Source organism: Trematomus bernacchii, unplaced genomic scaffold (assembly GCF_902827165.1).
Source record: "Trematomus bernacchii unplaced genomic scaffold, fTreBer1.1, whole genome shotgun sequence".
Lineage (NCBI taxonomy): Eukaryota > Metazoa > Chordata > Actinopteri > Perciformes > Nototheniidae > Trematomus > Trematomus bernacchii.
The window spans coordinates 1698066-1720859 of NW_022987899.1; the positions used below are offsets into that span (position 1 = coordinate 1698066).

Below are 22794 nucleotides of genomic sequence, written 5' to 3' on the forward strand. Positions count from 1 at the left end.
TGATGAATATGAAATCCCCTGTTGTGTCCACATTATGAAATAGTTTTAGAGAAGTGAGATTTTCATAAATTTCATAAATGCAATGTTGAGACTGAAAATAATCTATGACATAAACCAACACCCTTCCTTGATTGATTGCACAGTTTAGTCATTGTTTTTAAGCAAAAATGCAGTACGAGCATTTATAGCTTGAAGATTCTCTACCAGTACCTTTCTATGTATTTACATGGAAGAAATGTAGTCATTAGTCAGTAAACACACACACTTCCAACACCAGATATCACTAAGCTAGCCACATGCCACGAGGTAACACACGTTTAGAAAACGACTCATGCACTCGTAGCTTTCAGATCGCAAAGGGGACATATTGTGAAAAACTCACTTTCTCTGTGCATCAACACACAAACTGGAACACAAGAAAACCAAGCCAGGTAAAAGAGGCCCTATGATGATTTTGATATTTTTTTTTATGTCATATATGTATTTCAAAGTCAAAGTCAACTTTAATGTCAATCTTCCAGTTTGTCTGTACAGACAGAGAGATCGAAATGTATATACAAATATGTGTGCAAATATGTATATATACACAGAATCAAAGACACATTTTTACATGTGCACACATTAAAGGTGGGGTAGGTAATTCACTTCAGAAACACTTGTTATATTCCATGGAATGCTCTTAACATCCCGATAGCAATGAATACATGAAATGCTTTGACAATAAATACATTAAAAAATGTCATCTGTGGAAGCCGTAGTACTGTAAAAAGCACGACCAATCATCTGAGCCGGCCAGGCTAAAATAACTGGATGGCCTACCTGCCTGTCAGCCTTCCATCTCGTGCACAAACTTGTCTCGTGCCCTCATTGGTCATGTGCGCGTTCGTGTGTGTTGGAGGAGGGGCTCTGTAAGGAAGTCTGAAGGAAGGGGCAGATTTCTTTCGGCTGCGTACTTTCAAATTCTAGCGCACTCGAGCTGGTTTCTCCATTCTTACCTACCCTACCTTTAAGACCTAAATAAAAACACAACAATCAATATATACAAAATAACAGTCACTTCAATATTTGAGAATGTACATTAGTGCAAAATTGTCCATTGAATATGCAAAATATTAGTGCATGTAAATGGTCTGCAAAGGCTAAAATCCCAAAGTTCCCTCCAGAAGAAGTTACACTCCCACACACTCCCCCCCCCTGCCTGAAACGCCTCCATTTAGTCCTTTGGTTACTTCTGGGACATTGTGACATCACTACTGTAAGTAACACTCACGCTTCTATTGGCTAGCGCTCCAACACATTGTACGTGATGGGCTAAGGGGCGGGACATCGCTAAGCATTTGACCAATCATAACAGAGCCGGCCAGCTAACCAATCAGAGCAGACTGGGCTCTGGTTTTCAGACAGAGGGTGTAAAGAGGTGCTGCAGCACAGGCAGTATGAGAACAATAGAGAGCTTTTTGAACATTAAAGCATGGAGACATGTCCCAGTATAGACACTAAATACTAATAGACTGCCTTGTTGTGAAAACATAGGATTAGAGAAGCCAATCAGATTTGACCTATCTTCTAATATAACATGCAGGCTCATTAAAGTACACCTCCCCCCATCTGAGTATCCCACTCAGTATTTCAGTGGAAAGCCTCTAGTGGAAATCACTACTATGATAGAAGATAAATATTTATACATCGCCCTTGGTGTCCCTCTCTGTCTGGTGTGAATCGCAGCATCCCCCCACTGCTCCTCTTCTGTACTCGCCGCTCTTTCCAGCATCACACAGACAGCCAAAGCAGCGTTGCCATGGATACCGCGAAAAGCTATTCAGCAGAATACCAGCCACACAAAAAAAAAAAAAAGACAAATAATTTCCCTCATCTGTCTGCGGCCTCCTTTATATACAAGTGTGTCTGCCTGCCGCCTGCATCTGTTGGCTTGTGTAACGTCCTGTCTGAGTCACTGTCTGCCCACCTGCTCCACTGTCAGAGCTGCTCATTTCAACGGCGGAAACTCAGGGAACAAGCAGGGCTTTTTGCCCCTTCTTCCTGCTTCGCTTTTATATGCTACCATACTCTTTTTTCTACATGCCTCATTTCAAACATTGCCAAAAATATACAGTTTGCAGTCCGGTAAAAAAAAGGTTAGGTTCTGTGCTCTTTAGTGCATTTTCCAATTACTGTATATTCTGCACAGTTTCTATCATATTCTGTTTCTATTATATTCTATTTTATTTGTATTTACTTGCACTATTTTATCTGTTTTATTGTGTTGCACTGTAGGAGGAGCCTGTGACCTAAGATTTTCATTGTCATAACTACACTGTAGCTATGCACACATGACAATAAAAGCCTTGAAACTTGACATTTTGTTAGCCATGAATTACTCAGTTTAGACCAAAAGTCACCTGACGAAACTTGACTTCAATACAATCAATATTGTAAATAGTTTATTATCAGAATCAGAAACATGTTTATTGCCAAGTAGGTTTACACATACAAGGAATTAGTTTTGGTGTGTAAAGCCTCTAAATCTCCTTACACACCAAACTGACACCAAAGAACACGCGTCGCCTCACGTCTCCTGCGTCTTGGCCATGTTTCGCACTGGAACAAAGACTTCAGCCGACGGCCAAGAAGCACGTACGAACTGCGCATGCGTGAGTGGCAATAACTCTCCTTACCAGCAGGCGGCGGTAGTGTGTATTCGTCATTCAAAAGAGGCAACAACCGGAAGACAGACTGCGTGATAACCGAGAGAAGAAGAACAGACTGCGTGATATAAACAAACAACGAATAGCGTGTGCGTTCCATTTTCACTCTACAGCGAGAAGCTCATGGGGCTTTCCCCAACCTGTGTCGAGAGCTGGAGTTAAATGAAATCTCAGATTTGCCTTCTTAATAGTTTGTTTGGCTCCCTCACTTCCGTTTCGCTTCTGATTCGCTAAGCTGAACAGCCAATCGGAGTGATTTCTTTGGTCGAAAATCGGCTCGGTGTGTAAGGACCTTATGGTGCATTCCTAAACACAGAATGAAGAAATCAATTGTAAATGTAACATACAGTATAGAGGAATATTTACACAAATTAAAAATGTGCAAAAAACAACAATAAATTACATTAAATTATGACAAAAAAAGTCCAGTAATGGAAAGTAAAGTAGAGAGCAGTGCAGATTTAAAAAGAGCAGGGTTCACCGTGTTAACATAGCATGTGTTGCCCCCATTTCTGCCCAATATTGGTCAAACCTGTGGGCACTTGGACAAATATTGGATGTATAGATTCTATCTTCATCAAATAAATACACTTTATTTTTTTTAATTCAAGGCATTTTAAAATGTGTTACTGCATAAACAACCTTTTTTAGTTTTTCCTTCTAGCCACAATTGGGCTGTTTCCACAGTGAGTTAAATGTGACTGGAATAGTAAAAGCAGACTATAGTAGTATTGAGGAAACAATGGGTCTTTTTTTGCCCTTTTTCCTGCTAGGCTTTTATACGCTACCATACAATATGATACCATTCATTATCCGGGTGTTTTATAGCCCCTCTCCTCCACTTCTCACCCCTCTTTCCTGCTCTGCGTCCTCTCCCAGCCCACGGTTCTGCTCTCAGCTCAGACTGAAAGGCTGAAGGCTGCTGTGTCTCTGCCAAAGCTAACAGCTAGCGAGGATGAAAGGCCTCTTCTCTCTCTGCCTGCTGCTGTCAGAGCACTCTACTTCACATCCATTGAGAAAACGTCTTCAATGCACTTCACAGCAACGGCAGCTCCACAAATTATGGAATTACTTTGGACCCTTATGGCATTTTGTCACGTTTTAATTTAGTCTATTTTCAAGAGTCTAATTTCCTATCACGGTAGTAAAGTAGGGACGTTCAGGTGTTAAAGCAGCAACAGGAAACTATTAAAACACAAGATAGGACAAGTAAGAGTTCACACAAGTCATATTTTTAGATGTATCCCTACCTAGCCAAATTACCTTTATTAATACATGCTTTTTCATGCAGCTTCTTTGCATGCCTTACAGTAGATGAGCACACGAGTGTCTGGTTCACATCTATCTCACATTTGTAGCAGCCTGGTGGTGAGACAGTGGAAACTTACAGCCAATCATTCACAAGAAAATATTTGTTTCAATGCTACTGGAGCTGAAAAACTGTCAACTATCAGATAGCAAATATAAATCTCAAACACATCTTTTTGTATCTTTAAGCAACAATCCTAAAATGTCCATGTTCCTTTCTCAATTGTGTTTGGCTTTGATATCATTTTGAGAAATATGCACATTCACTGTCTATGAGAATGACATGGACTTTAACACAGACCTTCTCCGAATCTTGTACTATAACTACAGAAAACTCAAATTTGTTAATACATTTTTGTGATTAAACACGTTAAGATAAGGTAACGTAATGTCTTAGTAGTCCCACAAAGAGGGAAATGTGCAATGTTACAGCAGCAAAGGGACAGTGCAAAAAACTAAAGGAAGTTAAAATAAGTAAACTGTTTAAAAACTGAAATCTATGGACACACTGAACACCGAAAATGATGAAGGAGGTGTTTCTATATGCCCTTTGAAATCTCATCAGTTGTTTCTTATTGCTTGTCTGTACATTTTAAACTGATTTCCATTGTCTCACCGACCTGGAGTTTTAATTTTGTATTGACAGTCATTTCTTGGTTAGTGTTGACAGTACGTGACGAATAGACCTTTTGTCAAATATAGAAGTATAGGTGAAATATTACAATGAGTTTCATTTTCATGGTCCTGTCATGTCGCATGTTAGCAGCAGTGGTGCATTGTTTCACTCACAGTACAGTGAACAGAACCAGTGTACAGTGTGTGATTCTTCCCCCTGACGTCAATCACACACCACGTCTTTATCTGATCTGTCATCAGAGGCTGTTTGTCTCGCTGTGTTTGCTATTCTGTCGTCAGTCAGAGAGCTGAATGTACCGTCAGTTCTCGTGCAGTGAACACAACACACAGTGACCTCCATTACATGATAAACAGCCGGGTGAGGTGACCCGCCTCCCTGCTCCTTGTTCTCTCTGTGTGTGTGTGTGGTGTGTGTGTGTGTTGTGTGTGTGTGTGTGTGGTGTGTGGTGTGTGTGTGTGTTGTGTGTGTTGTGTGTGTGTGTGTGTGTGTGTGTGTGTGTGTGTGTGTGTGTGTGTGTGTGTGTGTGTGTGTGTGTGTGTGTGTGTGTGTGTGTGTGTGTGTGGGTGTGGGTGTGTGTGTGTGTGTGTGTGTGTCTCTAATCGAGCCTTTGTATCTGTGTGGTTTATAAATTAAGAAAGGACTGCTTTGTTGACATGCTTGTTACCATTGTTAGCTCTTTACACTCTCAAGTGTGTTTAAAGGGCTTGATGTGAATGACTGTACAGTATATGTATAAAAACTTTTGTGCTACTCAAAGTCTGATAAATAGCCACATAAGACCAAGTGATGTCACGTAAGTTAGCGTCAGGGTTTGAAAACTACAGAGTGGTGCAAGGATTTCCTATTTTTGTAGGCCGACTCGGAAGTTACAGGATGTCCGCGGGGTCTTAAAAAGTATTAAAAGTTGATAAATCAATTTAGCGAAAATTAAGGATATTAAAAAGTATTAAACGGCATTTCCCAAGGTATTACATTTTGTAGCTTGTTTTCAATAAGTATATACATTGTCCAAAGAGGTTGTATTCTACAGTCTGCCTGAATGTAATCATTGCGTAGGTGTGTAGTGTGATTCTGTGTAGTTTATTTAGGGCATCCCGTTGGATTTGACGTCATCTGAACAGGACATCGCGCGCTCACTGCTTGATAGCGCGCGAAGGACCGTTTACGCCGGTTGTTAAACAACATCGTTATGGGGAAATGCAAGTTTGCGTCCAAATGGTTGGAAGATAAGGAGGAAGGACAATCAATAATGTATATAGTAAATGTGAGGTGAAGTGTGTCGCCAATGTAACCGGTTAAAACTCCAAGTGGCGATGAGGTCTTAAAATGTATGGAAAGGGTCTTAAAAAAGGTCTTAAAAGGTCTTACATTTGACTTCAGGATTCCTGCATATATCCTGAGTTAGCATCGCAACGGCTCCCTCGAAACAAGCAATGGGATTTTTCATTGTATTTTGGAATATTGCACATATTAACACCACCACCTAAAATGTTTGATGCTTAAATGCAATCTTCAGAAGTAATAAGCTGCAGTGGGCTATAAACAAACTACATTACGGTTACATGACTTCATGTCACCACCGCTAAGCTAATGGTGGCTAATGTACGGCGTGCTGTACATTCGTCTCATTTAGACACTTGTTAGCATCCGCCATTGTTAAGACACAGTGGGGTATTTACTGACTTATTTTATGTCGTAGAACAAAAGCTTGTTTTACTGAGCTTGTGTTAACCACAGATCTTATTTCAGGTTTTCTAACCAAAAATACTTTCAAACTTCGAACTTCCACAAACTCCCGAACGTGCTAAAATGCTCCGATTTTAGGACTCATTCCTGCATCACTCTGTACGTTGGAAAATGTGGAGGTGTGGAGTTTGAAAGAAGTTAGTTTGACATGAAACTGCAAGCATCTAAATTAGAGAGAGGTGTTGAAAGGCAGTCTGGATTCAGGTTCAGTTTAAGTGGTGTTACTCTTCAGAAGAGGAGTCAGACTGCCAGCCGTTCAGGATTTCAGATCTACTGATCCAGACAGCCAGTTGTTTCTTCCCAGATAAAAGACGAGACGTTATGGAGCGAAAGCTGTCTTAAGTTTAGTCTTCATCTTTGTCTCTGTGTCACTCATGTTCACCAAGTTATTTTGTTTGCCCTGGGCAACTTTTCTCTGCATGTTTCCACTAAAATGTACCATGTATACTAGTGTGTGAAGAATCATGATGGCCTGATAAACCTATGACGTCTGCTGTGAGTATGTATGCTTTACTTTCCTACATCTGTGATGCACAAGACACTCTGTGCAGAAATCTGGACAAGATGAACTACAACATGCTCTGTAGGCTGATACTGAAGTGCTCATGTACAGTAGTTACACTATATTGACATTACAGTATGTGTAGGTATGGAGGAAAATGTCGCTATTACCCATTTTGCATTGCAAATTTGTGGGGCTGAGACATATTTTGTGGGCATGAATTGAAAAACACCCAGCAGTGTCAGGAAAGTTTAAGCTTTTACTGCCGTCATATGAGTGTGGAGAATCTAACCATATGTATGGAAGGAGTTGGGAATGTGAAAGCTTCTTTCATATACACTGAGGTGCTCCTGTCTATAGAAACACTCAGACTCTGTACTCCAACACACACACACACACACACACACACACACACACACACACACACACACACACACACACACACACACACACACACTCTGAGCATCGTCTTCTCACCGCGCAACACAAACAAGCAAACACACACACACACACAGAAAAAAAAAAAGCCTCATCCATCTTTGCATGCCGTGGCAAGCGGAGCCAGCTGCACTTTGCTGATTCAATAAGTTTAGAGGAATGTTAACAACCTCTTCAGGAATGCTGCATTCCCAAGCAGTGGATTCCCAGTCCTGTGGGGGGATCCAGACGTGAGGGGCCTTCTGGGGGAGAACTCCAATGGTAACCTCCCTCCCTGACTGTGGGAGGGTTTTATCTATAGAACATGCTGGAACATTTTTATATCAGGCTCAGGAACCGTCTCTATCCCAGTGTCATGGTACTGACTGCCATGTTTGTGGGGCCAATTCGGTACAGATTATTACAACTATTGGGAAAATAAGCTCATTATGATGTAGAATTATAATTGTTTTCACACACTATCAGACCAAGTCCACACCTCCACTGGTATTTTTGAGAAAGTAGGTTTTTCTGTGGACATTCATCCTCAGTCAAATTGCATTTTTAAGTGGCCCTATTATTAAACGCCTCCATTGGACTCCTTTGTTTACTTCTGTAACATAGTGACATCTGTACAGTATCTTGTTATACTCGTGCTTCTATTGGCTAGCACTCCAACACATTGTATGTGATAGGGGCGGGCCAATTTTAAGTGGTTGACCAATCACAACAGAGCCGTCCAGCTTACCTGAATGAGTATATTTCCTCTCTATGTTATACAAAATTGTGAGCTTTCCTTAAACTCTCACTAGTCAATCAATTAATGTCTATTTTGATGTATTTTCTTATGAGGCGACAGGTTGTCATGGTCTTCTCAGGTATGAGTAACTTCTTGGAGTCTAAACTGTTAGTGTGGAAATCTCCCTTTTGAAGTAAATTAAATGGATAAAAAATTATCCCTGGTTCCAATAAAACTCAGAAACAGAAAAGGGATGATCCGTGTTTTAATGTGAGGAGTCTTTTAGAGGTAAAGAGGGACTTTCCCTTTCTGTTATTACTGCAGTTTATGTGTTTGCTCCCTTTTTGTAATTGGTATGTGGAATGGTGTCTTTTTATGGCTGCATCATGGGGCGAACGCCCAAGACAAATTTCCCCCTCTGTGTGGCAACAAAGTTAATTTTGAATCCTGTGCCTTCAGAGCCACGGTGGCTGTTTACCCCTGTGCCCAGTCTTTTGTGCTAAGATAAGCTAACCTAATGTAGCTCCATATTTACTGTACAAACATGAGAGTGAGATCTGTTCTTATCTAACACTTGGCACTCTTGGAAAAATAAATGTGAAGTGCTAGAGCTGCAAAGATTCATTGTTAGTTGTCAACTTTTAAATCAATGGACAACTTCTTGGAAAATCAGATACATTTGAGTAATTTCTTTTGCAAAGATTCTCTGATTTCAGCTTCTTAAATGTAAGAGTAATCGGTTTGTTTTTCCTCTATGACGGTAAACTGAAAATATTTTGAGTTGTGGACAAAATAAGACATTTGAGGATGCTATCTTGGCAAAATCATTAGTCGTTAATCTTTAGCTGCAGCCATGGTCTCGCCATAAATCACTTTATTTTCTGAATTATCTAACAGGATGACTTTTTGGAAGTTTCCTTTTGGAAATTTATTTTCTTACTTTGGCAAACACCATGAGGTCACCACTGCCAGATAAGTCCCGTATGTTTCCAAATACTCCGCCATGGAGGCAATGAAGAAAAATAATCGTATTTTCACACTGACATCTCATCTCGTGCCATTTGGAAAAGAACTCAAACTCTTACTGGTTGGAAAGAAAATGCAAACAATGGGGGAGGCAAATAAATGAAACCAGATTGAAGCTGTTTGTTTGGTCTGCACCACCGCAGTGCTTGGACTCTGGGAAAGAGCCTTATGCTGAAACTACGTAACTTTTCTGTTTGTACCTCAACTTTAAAGCCTTGTTCCCATCTGATCCAACAGGCCCAAACCTCTCCTCTCAACAACTGCCTCATTGTTCCTCTCTCAGTCCCACTTCCTGTCGTCTCAGCCTCTTTCTTCTTCTTCTGTTCCCAGAGCCTCTCCGCTGGGACAGGTATCTCCTCCTCAGTGAAGTCTCTCTCTTCCTCCTCCCCCTCTTTTTTCTTCTCATCCTCTCTGCTGCTTTCTCTGCTGATAGCCCAACCAGCTGTGGCTCCAGAAGCAACAGCTGCCTGAGCTCTCTCACACACTCACACACACACACACACACACACACACACACACACACACACACACACACACACACACACACACACACACACACACACACACACACACACACACACACACACACACACACACACACACACACACACACATGCCTGTGAGAGGACCACGATGTTCCTGTCTCTCTGTGCCGGGCTGCGGATGTTTTGTTTTTCTCCCTCTGTGTACCCTTACTTTCTTTGCATTCAGCTAGCTTTGGTCTCCATCTGTTTACAACAATAAGTTTCTTTCTGTCTCTGCATGTCCGTCTGTTTTTCCTTTGTCGCCACATAATTGTGGTTCCTCGGACATTGTTGCTTTTGCATCCAGTGAGTCATCAACAAAATGTTAAAATGTGTTAATTTAATCACTAAACAAAAACACTTTGTTACTGTCGTGTTTTAAAAAAACAGTGTTGACAAAGTTAGCACTTCTTCTGGACTTTATTGTACATTTTTATATTATAAACAGTATTTAACAGTGTTGTTGACATGCACAGAGAATCCTCAATAAGTCAGCATGTAGTCAACAACCTCCCTGATGATTTCCTACACGGATCAACCGAGAGCTTGGGAAGACGAGCAGTAACTCAACCGACTGTAAGTAAGGGATAATGTGCACTGAGGCGGTCATTTATCAAAAAAGAACACCGACATGGTGATTAAGACTATGAAGGAACAACTTCTCTCACGATATTGATTTTAAAGGAACTTATTGATTTCAAAATGATCTAATTGCTTCCCCTAAAAAAAACAAAAATCAGTTTCTCCTGCAGCGACAGCAAAGTAACTTAAAATGACGGCAGCACTGATCTGTAACTTTCCAAGTCTGTTCATTTTCTTTTCAATTAACCATTCTCTAAACACCGCAGAGCTTCCCTTTAGTGTTTACTTCCTGTCTGTCTTCTTCTGTTGATTTCTCTGATGTCCAGCGCTCTGCCTTTTAACCTCTTTCCTTCTCTTGGGACAGTTTAGCCATCAAGAACACTAAGTTTTGCACTCTCAATAAATATGAAAATGAATATTCAAAAAGTATTCCAAAGTGTTTTCTGATGGATATAAACGAATGTTTGTTGTCCACAGCAGAAGTTTAATTGACCGGACTTCTTTCTGCGGATTGATATGACTGCACAAAGTCCCTTGATTCGGTTCTCCCTAGCAACAGTCTGTTAGCGAGAATTAACAGCCCTCTGAAATGTCCGAACTGACCAATCAGAATCGAGTATTCAACTAAGCTGTGTTATAACATCTACGAATAGGTTATGTAGGTGTATTCCTATTCAACCTAGGGATGGGAAGCTGTCTTCTGTAGATTGCTTTCATGGTAGAAAAGGTCAAAACAGAGCCTGAAAGTACAGGAGTTATCAGGTAAGAAAGAACAGTAAAACACAATGTTGCTGTTTTATTTCAGCAGGGAGATAAACATCTGTAAACATTGTTCACATCCTCTCATCAACTAGAAAGAACAAATAAGCACATTTCCCAAAACGTTTCTTTTATTTCTTACAGTACACGTAGACAAGCAAGGCTTCCTAGAATAGAATAGAACAATGTCCTCCATAAACCAAGAGTCAGTAATGGTGTCCACATGTCTCACCACACATGCAAATGTTTATCCATACTCCTTCCCTCTCTGTCTCACATCACTCGCTCCATTCCTTAGTTGTTTCTGAGAAGCAGGTATACAGTATACACTTGCAGTTTCCTGTCTGCAGCACAATTCCAGTGGATACCTTGTTTTAAATGTCACAATATCTCCTTCTCCTGTCTGTTTTTCTGTCGGTGTTTTGAAGCATTCCTTTCGTTTGAGCCCCCAAGGCCACCGTTCCTGTAACTGATCTTTATTTCGGTCTCACTTCATATGGGTTCAATATTTACAGTTTGGCGGGATATAAATGAACGAAGGGAATGTGAGGCTAGGGGGGGGTGGAGAGAGAAGCAGATGAAGGTATAGGAAGGACCGAGTACAGGGAAGAGGAGACAACAGAGTTTGAGTTGGAGGAGGAAGAGGAGAAACACATGGAAAGTTGAAACAAAGAGGAGGCCTCTGCAGATCTCTGGAATGATTTAAGCCGCCTGATTTGTCGGCACGAAGCCGACTGCTGAGCAGCAGATGTGTCCTGCTCTGGGATGGATGGATGGATACATTTTGCTTGATGTGTAGAGAGGTGTGCACGGACTCATGCAGGTGTCTGTCTGTAGTTCAGAGAGGACACCCTGCTTCACTACAGCTCATTTCCGCACCATCAGCAGAGGTGGAAGAAATACTCACATCTTTAACTTAAAGGGGACCTATCATGCAAAATGCACTTTGTGATGTCTTTTACACATACATACAGTATGTGTCCCCGGTGCGTCGGGGAACTCACGCAGCGTCAGAAAATAAAACCCTCTCTCTTTTCCTCCGTACCCAAATCTTTTAAAAACGGGTGTACAACGAGCGGTTACAGATTCCATCCGAACTGACGTCAAATCGGCAGCGGACCCACAGAAAGTTGCTATCAGAAACAATGCCTGACGTGTGTTGGACGTAATCTCGTCTTTGTTTACATTAGCAAGCCTCACCAACACTCAGAGCTAACCTGTACTGGAGAGCATGTGTGTTTTAAAAAGCAGGAAATAAAAAAAGAACTCACCTTGTGATAAACCTGCAAGAGAAAAAGCATTTGAACTCCATACTGTTTCAGAAATAATCCTTGATGTGGTTTAGAACAGGATGGCGTTTTATCACAGCAGAATTGAACTTGATCTCCGGTAGAATTCTGATCAGGCATTAGCTCCGCCTTCTCTTATTTATTTTTTCAAGCTAAGGACCCAAGTACCGCGTTTCTCTAACAGGGCTGCAAAAGAGGGGTTTGAGCAGTATGAGGCATGGCTACAATGGGTGATCTGTTTGGTATTTTGAAAAAAAAACTTCACAGACATGTTTTGTATAGGTATGGCCCTACAATATATGTTTCAAATATAGCATGATAGGTCCACTTTAAAGAGGCCCTGTTTTGATTTTTGGGGTTTCCCTTTCCTCTAGTGTGCCCCCTGCCTGAAACGCCTCAATTGGATGGTACATTTGAGTCATTGTCTTAAATCATTGTTCTAATTAAAATGAAAACACACACACGGTGTAGCTGTTAATAGTCACTAACTTGTTTCAGGTCCAATTCTCAATTTTGATAGCTTTCCAACAGACAGATTGTGCCTCTTCATGAAGCGAGGAAATGATCCATGACGTTGAATTTGCGACAGTGAACAGATGTTGAAGTAAGTTTGGATTGTGTGCTGCTTTCAGGCTCAAATACAACAAGTTGAGTTTAAGAAAGAAAATGATTTCCAACATTCTTATATTAAACTGAAACAGAAAAGAATAGTTGCTACATTTTACGAGCAGTTTTCTACCGTTACTTTCATTCACCTAACTGAAACAAATCCCTGATTGCAGTGTCACAGTCCTCTGGAATGCATCATGCAATATGACATCTGGTTGATCATAAAAACTATTATGCAGCTACAGCCCAGAGCCACGCTGCTTCTGCTGGCGTTTAATGCTGCTGCTTTGACCCTGATCAGATGTTGGTGCTTTAAGTTTTAATATGATTGTCCACTTCTTATCTCTGTATAATGTTTGCACAGAAATCAAAACAAGATTCAGTTTTGGCTGTTATGATGTTTTTGTACTCAGTTTATACAGATTTCTTATTATGTGTCATGTCTGTTTGGCAATATTACTTTTGTAGTCTGCCAAATAATCGAACTTCAAACAGTATTTCAAAAGTTTTTGGCTGATCCTAAACGTTCTGTTTTTAGATAGTAAAGACTCACAGTTTCCACGTGTTTTCTTGGCAAATGTAATAATGTCATAATCCGTCTGTTTTTTAGTTAACCCCTCTCTCTTTAATAGAAGATTTAGGACAAATCAGATATATGTTCTTTGAAAGGAAGTGCTCTTTATTCCACCTTGTGTGTTAGACCCCATTTACACGGGAACGCAAACGCATACGAAATGCAAACAAATCGAATACGATATCAAAAAAGTCTTCCGTTCACACGAGACCGCTCGAAAGCGCTGGAGACGCTGTAGTACATATGCCGGGCCTGTAAGTGGCGCTGTATTTCCGCCACAAAATACACCAAAAGCAGCGAAGAAGACCCCCGAGCATGGTTGCCTGGTTGCCATGGTTGCCCTTCTGTTTATGCCCCGCGGTGGATTTAGCAACATGTAGTTCATGTAGTTCTCCATGTCCACTTGTTGCTGATGGTTGTGGTAGAGGAGATTTTGCACTAACATCTGTAGCATGGTCAGTAGCTACTGACCATGCTACAGCAGTGAGCAGCAGAGGTGGGGAGAGGCGGGGCTATGGCTTCATCGTTATCAGGAAAATGATCGTATAGGGCGTACACACGGAGCCGTTTGGCCCCCCAGAGCGTTCCAGTTTCAGATCTATCCACCTTGGGACCCGTTATCGTTTGCAGGGTCCGTTTCCGCGTTTCCGTTACGGCCTCGTGTGAACGAACGGGCTATACGAAAGAGAAAAGTAGCGGATACAACCGTTTGCGTTCTCGTGTAAACAGCACCTTACATTGTTCCTGACTTGCAACTTCCTTAATTGGCAAGTAATTAACATTTCCACATAAGAGCCGTGAATACATTTAAACATGCTTTTCTGGAGTGATGGCAATACTTATTTGGCTAACAAGTTCAATTAATTTCTGTTCCTTGCCATTAATCATCAGTTAAATCGTACATGTATAAACTAATCATTCAGTTTTACATTTAGTGCATCTGTGTGTTACTATACGCACCCGTCACTTTATTTAAGTGTCTATGGTCTTGTGATGTCTTTGCCCCGAAGCAAAAAACATGTTGAAATGTCTGAATCAAGTCCAGACTTTGACTTGCGTTAGATTATTTGGACACAACTTTATTACCAGTTTTATCCAATTTTCTTTTATTTCCATCCGTCTCTCATCTTTCTGCTCGAGCAATGAAACAATTTCCTCTTCAGCTGCAGGTTTGTTTTGGACTTTGAGCAAACAAACTCTAGATGTTTGCTTAGTCTGGTGACCTCCCCACCTCACACACTCCTCTCAACTCTTCACCACACACACAAACACACACACACACACACACACACACACACACACACTACACACACACACACACACACACACACACACACACACATACCATGTATACATCACTTCAGGGGACATTACATTGACTTACATGCATTTCCTGGAGACTTATCCTAACCTTAACCATAACCAACACATGCCTAACCCTAACCCTTACCAAGTCTCCACCCTAAAATTAATGATTCCCCTCATGGGGACCTCCAATATGTCCCCATAATGGCGGCGAGTCCCCACACGTGACTGTGTAAACAGATTTAGGTCCCCACAAGGATAGTAATGCTAGGCTACACACACACACAGACACACACTCAATGTTTCCTTCCTTGACAATTCCTTGACAAGCGAAGCTTTCACATTCCCTGTGATTAATGTCAACTTAAAACCTTATCTATAGAGGACAAGTCATCCTTAGGAAAAAGCAAATATTTCCCTTGGAAAGACAAGGCAACATCTCTCACTGAATTCAGTCAGAATATAAAACTGCTGCAACTCTTCCTCTTGGCTCTTCCTCCCAACGTTATTTATTCAGGCACATTAACCGGACCATTTCCACACCAGAGACTGTACAGCAGAAATATATAGTTTTAAGAGAAAAGCATTAACTGTCTTTCTGGCCACCTCCCAGCCGCTGTAAGAGAATAAAAACCTGGCGAAGCGTTCAACTAGGAAGCAAGAAATCAGTCGAAACGATCGCAGTTTAAACAAGAAACTCAATATCAAAATAGGAGAGAAGTGCACAATGATTCTTTATTGCTGTCTGACACACAAACACAGCGCTGTGGATGCTTGATGTGTCTTGGCGGGGGCTTTGGATGTATTGGCTGGCTGGGCGACTGACCGCTGTAGAGCTGAGGGTGTCCGTGTGGTCGGCTACAAACCGCCCTGCCTCCAGGCGGCTCCTCAGACCTGTGGTGCTCGGCTGGATGATGGATCGGGAGCAATGTGTCCCCCCCCCCCCCCCCCTGCGGTCAGCGCTAATGAAAACCAGGCGTCATGAGGCAGCTGCTTTCTCTTCCTCAATATCTTACTGCGAATCTACGTCGTGTTGCGCTGCCATCAGGGGGCTAATGCACCATAGTGGGAGCTTCAGGGTCAGAGGGGTTACTTTAAAAATGTTTACCGTTTACAGTTCACTAGTTCCATAAAGAAATCACAATTTAAAAGTAATGTCATCTGATTACTTTCAGTTACTTTTGGATTAACTGTGACCTAAGATTTTCATTGCCATAACTACACTGTAGCTATGTACAAATGAAAATAAAAGCCTTGAAACTAGTTATCAAATGCAATACAAAGCCAGGTGTTTCATAGTGATGTCACCATGTTAAGGAAGTAAACAACGGAGTTTAATGGATACTTTTTAAGCATTATATCACCCCTTTAAGGTTTATATGTGTATTTGTTTGGATGAGAAACCGTTTTTGCTACATAGCTTTACAAATTGTGCATGATTTTTAAAAATATTTGGCAATTTGAGTGCATCCTTACCAGAAATATAGTTTTTCATGGCTTATCGGTTAATGCTAGTCCTGCTCTACATATACATTACCTTCCCGTCTTACTGAGAGGCTGATCTGAGTGACTATCTGTCTACTATGAAAGATCGCATTCAGTGAAAGTCAAAGCGGAGAATGAGGGCAGGTATACTATACAAAACTTGTGAAAGAAGAGAAGCAGTCTGTTCAGTGTTGAATAAAACAGGATCTTTGCCTCTGCTTTGTATCATTTTCTTTGGCTCGATATATATTTTGATATGCTTGGTGAACCTCTGCTTTAGTTATATAATAAAACGTTAAACTTATATGTAATGCTTACACACATTTCCTAAGGGAATAATGTTATCGAAACCACGGCCTGACTTGACATTGACAGATGTGCATTGAGCCATGAATTCAAGCCAAATCTTCCATAAATGTTCCAGACTGTTATACGATACACATCTCTCCTTTTATTATTCACACTTATCATTGCACTCGTGTTATCTGCAGTCATGTGTGCTGCATGTAATGAACCCTTGAGAGTGAGGAGTATTCCCTTGCTCCAGTATAAACACAGACAGGAGTGATACCGCTCTGAGTGTTTGACTCGTAGCAGGCTCCTCCTCTGTGTATTTTTATAAAGCGATAAAGGACACCATGCAGAGAAAGCACACAAGTCAGCCATTATTCCTGGACTGCCCTCGATTTGGCCACGTTCCCTTAGAAAACTCAGGCTTTGTTCCCTTCTTAACTCGCTCCATCTCCTCAGTCTATCGCTCTCCTGGTATGCGGTGTCATTACTACGGTATTCAATGGTCCTTGTTGCAGCTCAACTCTATTCTGTTCTCTTTGTGAAAGAGCCCACACACATCATTTAGCATGCCACCACAGAACATTTAAAAAAAGCCTCTCATTACTACCACACAAGTTTTTAGGTTAATCAACCTCAAGGCGTACATGAACATAGGGCTGCTCGATTATGACAAAAATCATAATCTCGATTATTTGGGTCAATAATTGATATCACAATTATTAAAAACGATTATCCATTTACTTTGAAAACATCAATTTATTGGAAAAAAAAATGTGAACAGTATGTTTTTAACAGTTGATTACCCTGAACTTTAAGTATAATTCAACTGAAAAACCAATGAAAAAAATAATAAGAAAATAATTGTTTTATTTCGATTATGTTGTTTTCATAATCGTTGCAAGCCAAAATCGTAATAATCGCGATTAAAATACGATTAATTGAGCAGCCCTACATGAACATGGAACTAATTACCTCCAGAAGGGAAAAGGAAGAAGGTCCACTCTTGATTAACATAAATACCTTTTTGGCAACAGTTAGGACTATTTTTAACCTGGATAACAGTTGCAAATCACAGCAGTGAATCAACATCGTTAGTATCTTGATGTTGAATCTGAAAAAATGAAGACATCTGTATTTGGCAGAAGGTTGATTTCCATAGATACTAAAAGATAAAGGCTTATCTTGTATGTCAATGTTCTTTGTTGATACCCGTTTTAATTATTGAGGTGTTCCCCAGGGGTCCATACCCGGCCCACTGTTGTTTTCATTTTGCATCTTTTTGTCAGTCAGTTTATACCTAACCATGATGTCTTCTTCTATGGAAATGTACATCATTTCATTTTGACTGAATGTCAGGATTCCCCTGACTTGATTGGAAGTTTTTTTAGATCACCTGATGTACGTTTTGATGCATTTTACCTCGTGCACAATCAGGGTGTGACAAGATTATTTCTACAGGTCTTAAAAAGAAGTGAAGAACTAGACATTCAGGACATTTTGATCCTTTCTTGACAAACCTCATCTCAGCCAGAAAACGTGTTAGGTCCTTTTACATTGCTGTCTTTACTTATCTATTTGAAGATGCATGCTTAAAACCATGCTGAAGTTGAAAGATTTCTTTCTACTACATGTATGCATCAGAACAGATTTCTAGTACTATTTATGCAAGAGTCTTTTTCTTGCCTAATGATAACCTGGCGCCTGCAGGCTTTTTCTTTATTAATGTATTTTTATCTATGCATTTCTATATTATTGAGAGGCATTTCATTTTAATTGAAGATGCATTTTATAATCATTATGGCCACATTTTTGCTATTCAGACACTTCTGAGATTTTCTTTTGGTTCTTCTTTGGAATCAGCACCGCCACAAACATATTTTAAATTGTTTCTTGAAACACTCTTGAATAATCTTAGATGAATATTGAAATATGTTTGATCTGTCCCTCAACTGTGTCTTTTATTGGTAACTTTGTCTGGCAAACTATGTTATAAATCATCAGGGACAGGGAGAAAGCCCACTTTCAGGATTTTAAAGGGTTTTTGGATTTCAGCCCAGTTTATTTTTCATTTGCAGCTTACATTTTTCGTCAAGTGAAAAACTGCAGTTGAAATGATAACGGTGTATTCATCGCTTGCTCCATATGTATGTTTGTTATACATGGTGTTGTTCAAAAGACTAAGTGTATCTTTGTGTGTCTTCCTACAGGTGGCCTACCTGGGTAAGGTGACTATCTCTGGGACTCAGTTCCTGTCCGGCTGCACAGAGTCCGCGGTGGTGGGTCTGGTGGAGCAGCACGGCCAGCAGCAGTGTAACTCTCTGCTGGAGATCCGGCCCTTCCAGGTGCGTCTCCACCACCTGGACGGGCACGGCGAGGCCTCGGTAACCATGGACACCTACCAGGTGGCGCGGATCGCCTACTGCACGGCGGACCACAGCGTCAGACCCAACGTGTTCGCCTGGATCTACCGGGAGATCAACGACGACCTCACCTTCCAGATGGACTGCCACGCCGTGCAGTGCGAGAGCAAGCTGGAGGCCAAGAAGCTGGCGCACTCGATGATGGAGGCTTTCCGCAAGACTTTCCACAGCATGCGCAGCGACGGACGCATCCACAAGAGCGGCTCGTCGGACGACTTCGCCGAGGACTCGTCCTCCCCTGAAGACTCGACCCCGGACGACGGTTGATCGAAAACTCGCCTGATTTCCTGAGGCCCATCCTAACAGAGTGGAAGGATGGACAGATTACCTTCTCTCTCATCTCCCCCCTACTGTTTCTTTCTGTTATCAATTTGGAACAATATCAACCGACCCTGTGAACCAAGACGCCCAGGATAGTGAAGTTTGGCAAGGGAAGGTAGAGTTACAAGGAGTTACAAAAGACCGACATTTACATACAGGGATAGCAAAGTGCTGCCACTTTGAGTAAACGGTCCTCGAAGACCTAACTGGGGGCTTCAAGGACCTCTGCAAACGCCCTCAAGAGATTCACTCGCCATTTCCATCGCCATTTTCAAACCACTGTTACTCTTGCCCTCAGCAGAGACTCTGTGTGTGGTTCTTAGCTTTTTCACCCAGGAAACAACAAACTTTTATTCCCTGTTCTTCTGACCCCAGATCTATTGCTACTCTTGCCATGTAGGGACCTCCACAGAAATAGGTGTGTTACCTATTTCGAGGTCCCAACCCAGAGTTTATGAGACTATTGGAGCACATAAATTCTTTAAATGTTGAATCTCTGTTACAATGCCTTCGACCTCGGTAAAAGCAAATGAGGATGTGAAAGAAAAGAAAAGCCTTTAAGCACTATAACTATCATGGTGCCATACCCAACATTTCTTAATTTTAACACGATGGAGACACAGCTTCTACCGCTGTGCCATTTTAAAGGTACTTATAGATCCAGAGTATGCGTACAGCACCTTTTTAAGAAAATAGGTGCTAGAGACTGTAGATTTTACATTTGAGAAGTCCTCACAGCCCTGACCGCGACTCCCTAATCAGTTCCTGTTTTGAGTATACCAAAATTCAGGCTGGATTTCGCCTCTCAGATTATGTGCCTCACTTTCCTCTCACATTAGTTTGGTCTCTTACCCAGGTCCTTGTGTGTATGTGTGCGTGCCAAACAATTTGTCCGTGTGTAATTGCTTCTGTACTTAGTGTATATGAATGTACATGTGAGTGCTTGCATCTCTGTGTCTGAAAGATAGGGGGAGGATACGAATGATTACCTGGAAGACTTCTCAAGCATCCGTTTTTGATGCGTTTAAAAAAAAAATCAAGACATGGTACTGTGACCATTTGCCACGTTTTCTTACTTTATCTCGTATGAAATGAGTTTGAATGTGCCAGTCGCTAAAAACACAGCCGTCCAAGGTAACGACTGATGGCCTCTGCTGAATGTACGATGAGTCCAACGTGCTGTGAGCGCCTCCCGCCATCACTTCAGTGTCCCATAATGTCCTCATGCTATCACAGAAACGCTGTACGGGGCAGTAGGTGACCAGTGTCCCTCTGCTGCCCTGCAACGATGCACCAATGTGGGGCGAAAACACATCAGAACCCCTTCCTCTTCTTTTCTAACGAGACTGTATTGGACGCTATCAGTGGAAAAAGCCTTCGGTCAAACTCACTCAAAAAGATCAGGTGGCTCTGGTCAACACACACACATAAATATACACACCTACATACGATTATACACACACATTGTAATTGAGTCTTGCTCAATAAGCTTATGTAAATACAAATGTATCACTTTCCAAATATTACAGCATAAATGTTGATAGCTATTTTAAATAATACAAAAAAATGTTGAGAACCATCATACGATACAGAAACAGTGTTATACAACCTACTGTGAATAATAAGTGGAGAGCCTGATCGCGGTGGCTGTGCGCGTGTGTGCAAGTGTGTGTGAAGGTGAGGGGTGTGTATGGACAGGCCAGAGGGGGGGGCGAATGTTTATAAGGCTGTAGATTACTGTGTCATGTCTGTCTGAGAGCTCAGACGCGCTTTAAATGTTTGAAAAATGTTACCTTAAGTGTTTTATATACAGTGTTTGCAAAGATCAAGAAACAATTGCATATAAAGTATTTACCAAGAACCAAGCGCACGATGGTGTGGTGTTTTCTCTCATGGGTTACTCTCTACTAAAATAAGTGTTTGTCCTTTAAACTCTCACTTGATTTGAATCCCCTGCTGTGGCTTCATGTGGGAGGGTAAACACAAAGCATGTTCAGTTGCAGGGTGACCAGATGATTCCCTGACAGAACCAAGCAGAACCACGCTAACACATGTTGCAGCAAACTGGAACACAAAACTATTCAAGGTATGAAATCTGTTCTGGGACGTCTTGTGTGCTTTAACAGGGGCCAAATGATGCTAATTTTCAGTTTTAGATTTGTATTTAGTGCCTCCACTGCGACGTTTCAATGCTTTAATGTTCAAAAAGCTCTGTATTTCTCTCATACTGTCTGAAACCAGAGCCCAGTCTGCTCTGATCACAATGTGTTGGAGCACTAGCCAATAGAAGTGCGAGTGTTAGATAGTGATATCACTATGTTCAGGAAGTAAACAAAGGAGTCCAATTGAGGAACATCAGGATTATATCCTTTGCAGACCATTTACATGCACAAAAACCTAAATAACCAGGAAAAGGAAAACCCAAAAAGTTGAACAAAGCCTCTTTAAGGAGGTTTAGATGCAGAGAAGCGATATTCTATCAAAAGGGCTTCTCATTCTGTCTCGTGTAGGTGAGGTTGAGTGTTTCACATTCACTCCTCTGCTTTGGTGGTCACAATTTCCCTGAACAAACTCATAAACATAACTTTATAAGATTTCCAAGCACATTTCACGTTATGAGTGTGACAGTGCGGAGCGTCCGTCATCTGAAGGAGGTTTGAGCCTCCCATTCTTCACATTCCTCCGTCCTCTCAGATCTCTTCTTTTATTGCGTTGTTGTTCTCCGGCCTCCCCTCTGCCAGCCCTCAGCTCTTCAAAGTGCCCACATCAAAAACAAGATAACTGGCTGCTCTCTGCTTCTGTGGCTGGCGATCATTTTGAAGCTTAAGAGCTGCTACGAATTGGGAGGCAAAATGGATGCTGTGAAGAATGTTAATGTGCATTGAATGAAAACACTGCCTCCCTCTGGCAAGACGGTTCTCTTGCTTTGAAGATTTAAAAAAAGGGGCCTTTTCATGTTCATTACACATAACCTTGTGTATGGCAGGAGGGAACATTTTGTGTTGGTACATCATTTGACTTCTGTGGGTTCAAAATAGTTAAAACGGGCTAAATGTTACACATGCATAAGGCAGACTTGTCTTAATTATTTGCATTAACTACATTCGGAAATAGAAATCCTTTATTCGTTCCACATTGGGGAAATGTGTACAGCATTACAACATCAAAGGTTTGTGCAAAAAAGAGGCAAAAATAAGTACACATCCAAATAAAATACCAAAAGAAAGGGAGGTTAAAAAGAAGTAAAGTATACATACAGTATAAAAGTATTGAAGAAGCAGCCAGTCATATTTATATTGTAAAATGTAAGTGTAAATTGCGCTTGGGGGTTTATCCAAAGGCGTTTCTGGTAGTCTGTAAAGTGTATAACAGAATCATAACATGTTCTAACTCTGTTTGAACACCGCCTCCTGCCCCTCTCTTCCAGCTCACTGTACACAAGCCTCCCTGTTTAGATGCCTCTTTGTCTCTGATCTGTGCTGAGCCCACTCTCCGACCGCTCTCCACTGAGCTCTTGTGTTTGACCCACTTCCAGCAGTGCATCAGCACAGA

The 22794-nt window shown here is 41.3% G+C and overlaps 1 protein-coding gene across 1 annotated transcript in view; it reads left to right on the forward strand.

The window, feature by feature from the left end:
- pid1 (phosphotyrosine interaction domain containing 1) overlaps positions 1–21107 on the forward strand; it is a 39486-nt gene extending 18379 nt beyond the window's left edge. The window contains exon 3 of the mRNA XM_034114496.1: positions 18709–21107. Within this exon, the coding sequence (XP_033970387.1) occupies positions 18709–19188 (480 nt within the window). The 3' untranslated portion in view covers positions 19189–21107. The remainder of the gene's footprint in view (positions 1–18708) is intronic.
- Positions 21108–22794: the final 1687 nt, after the last annotated feature.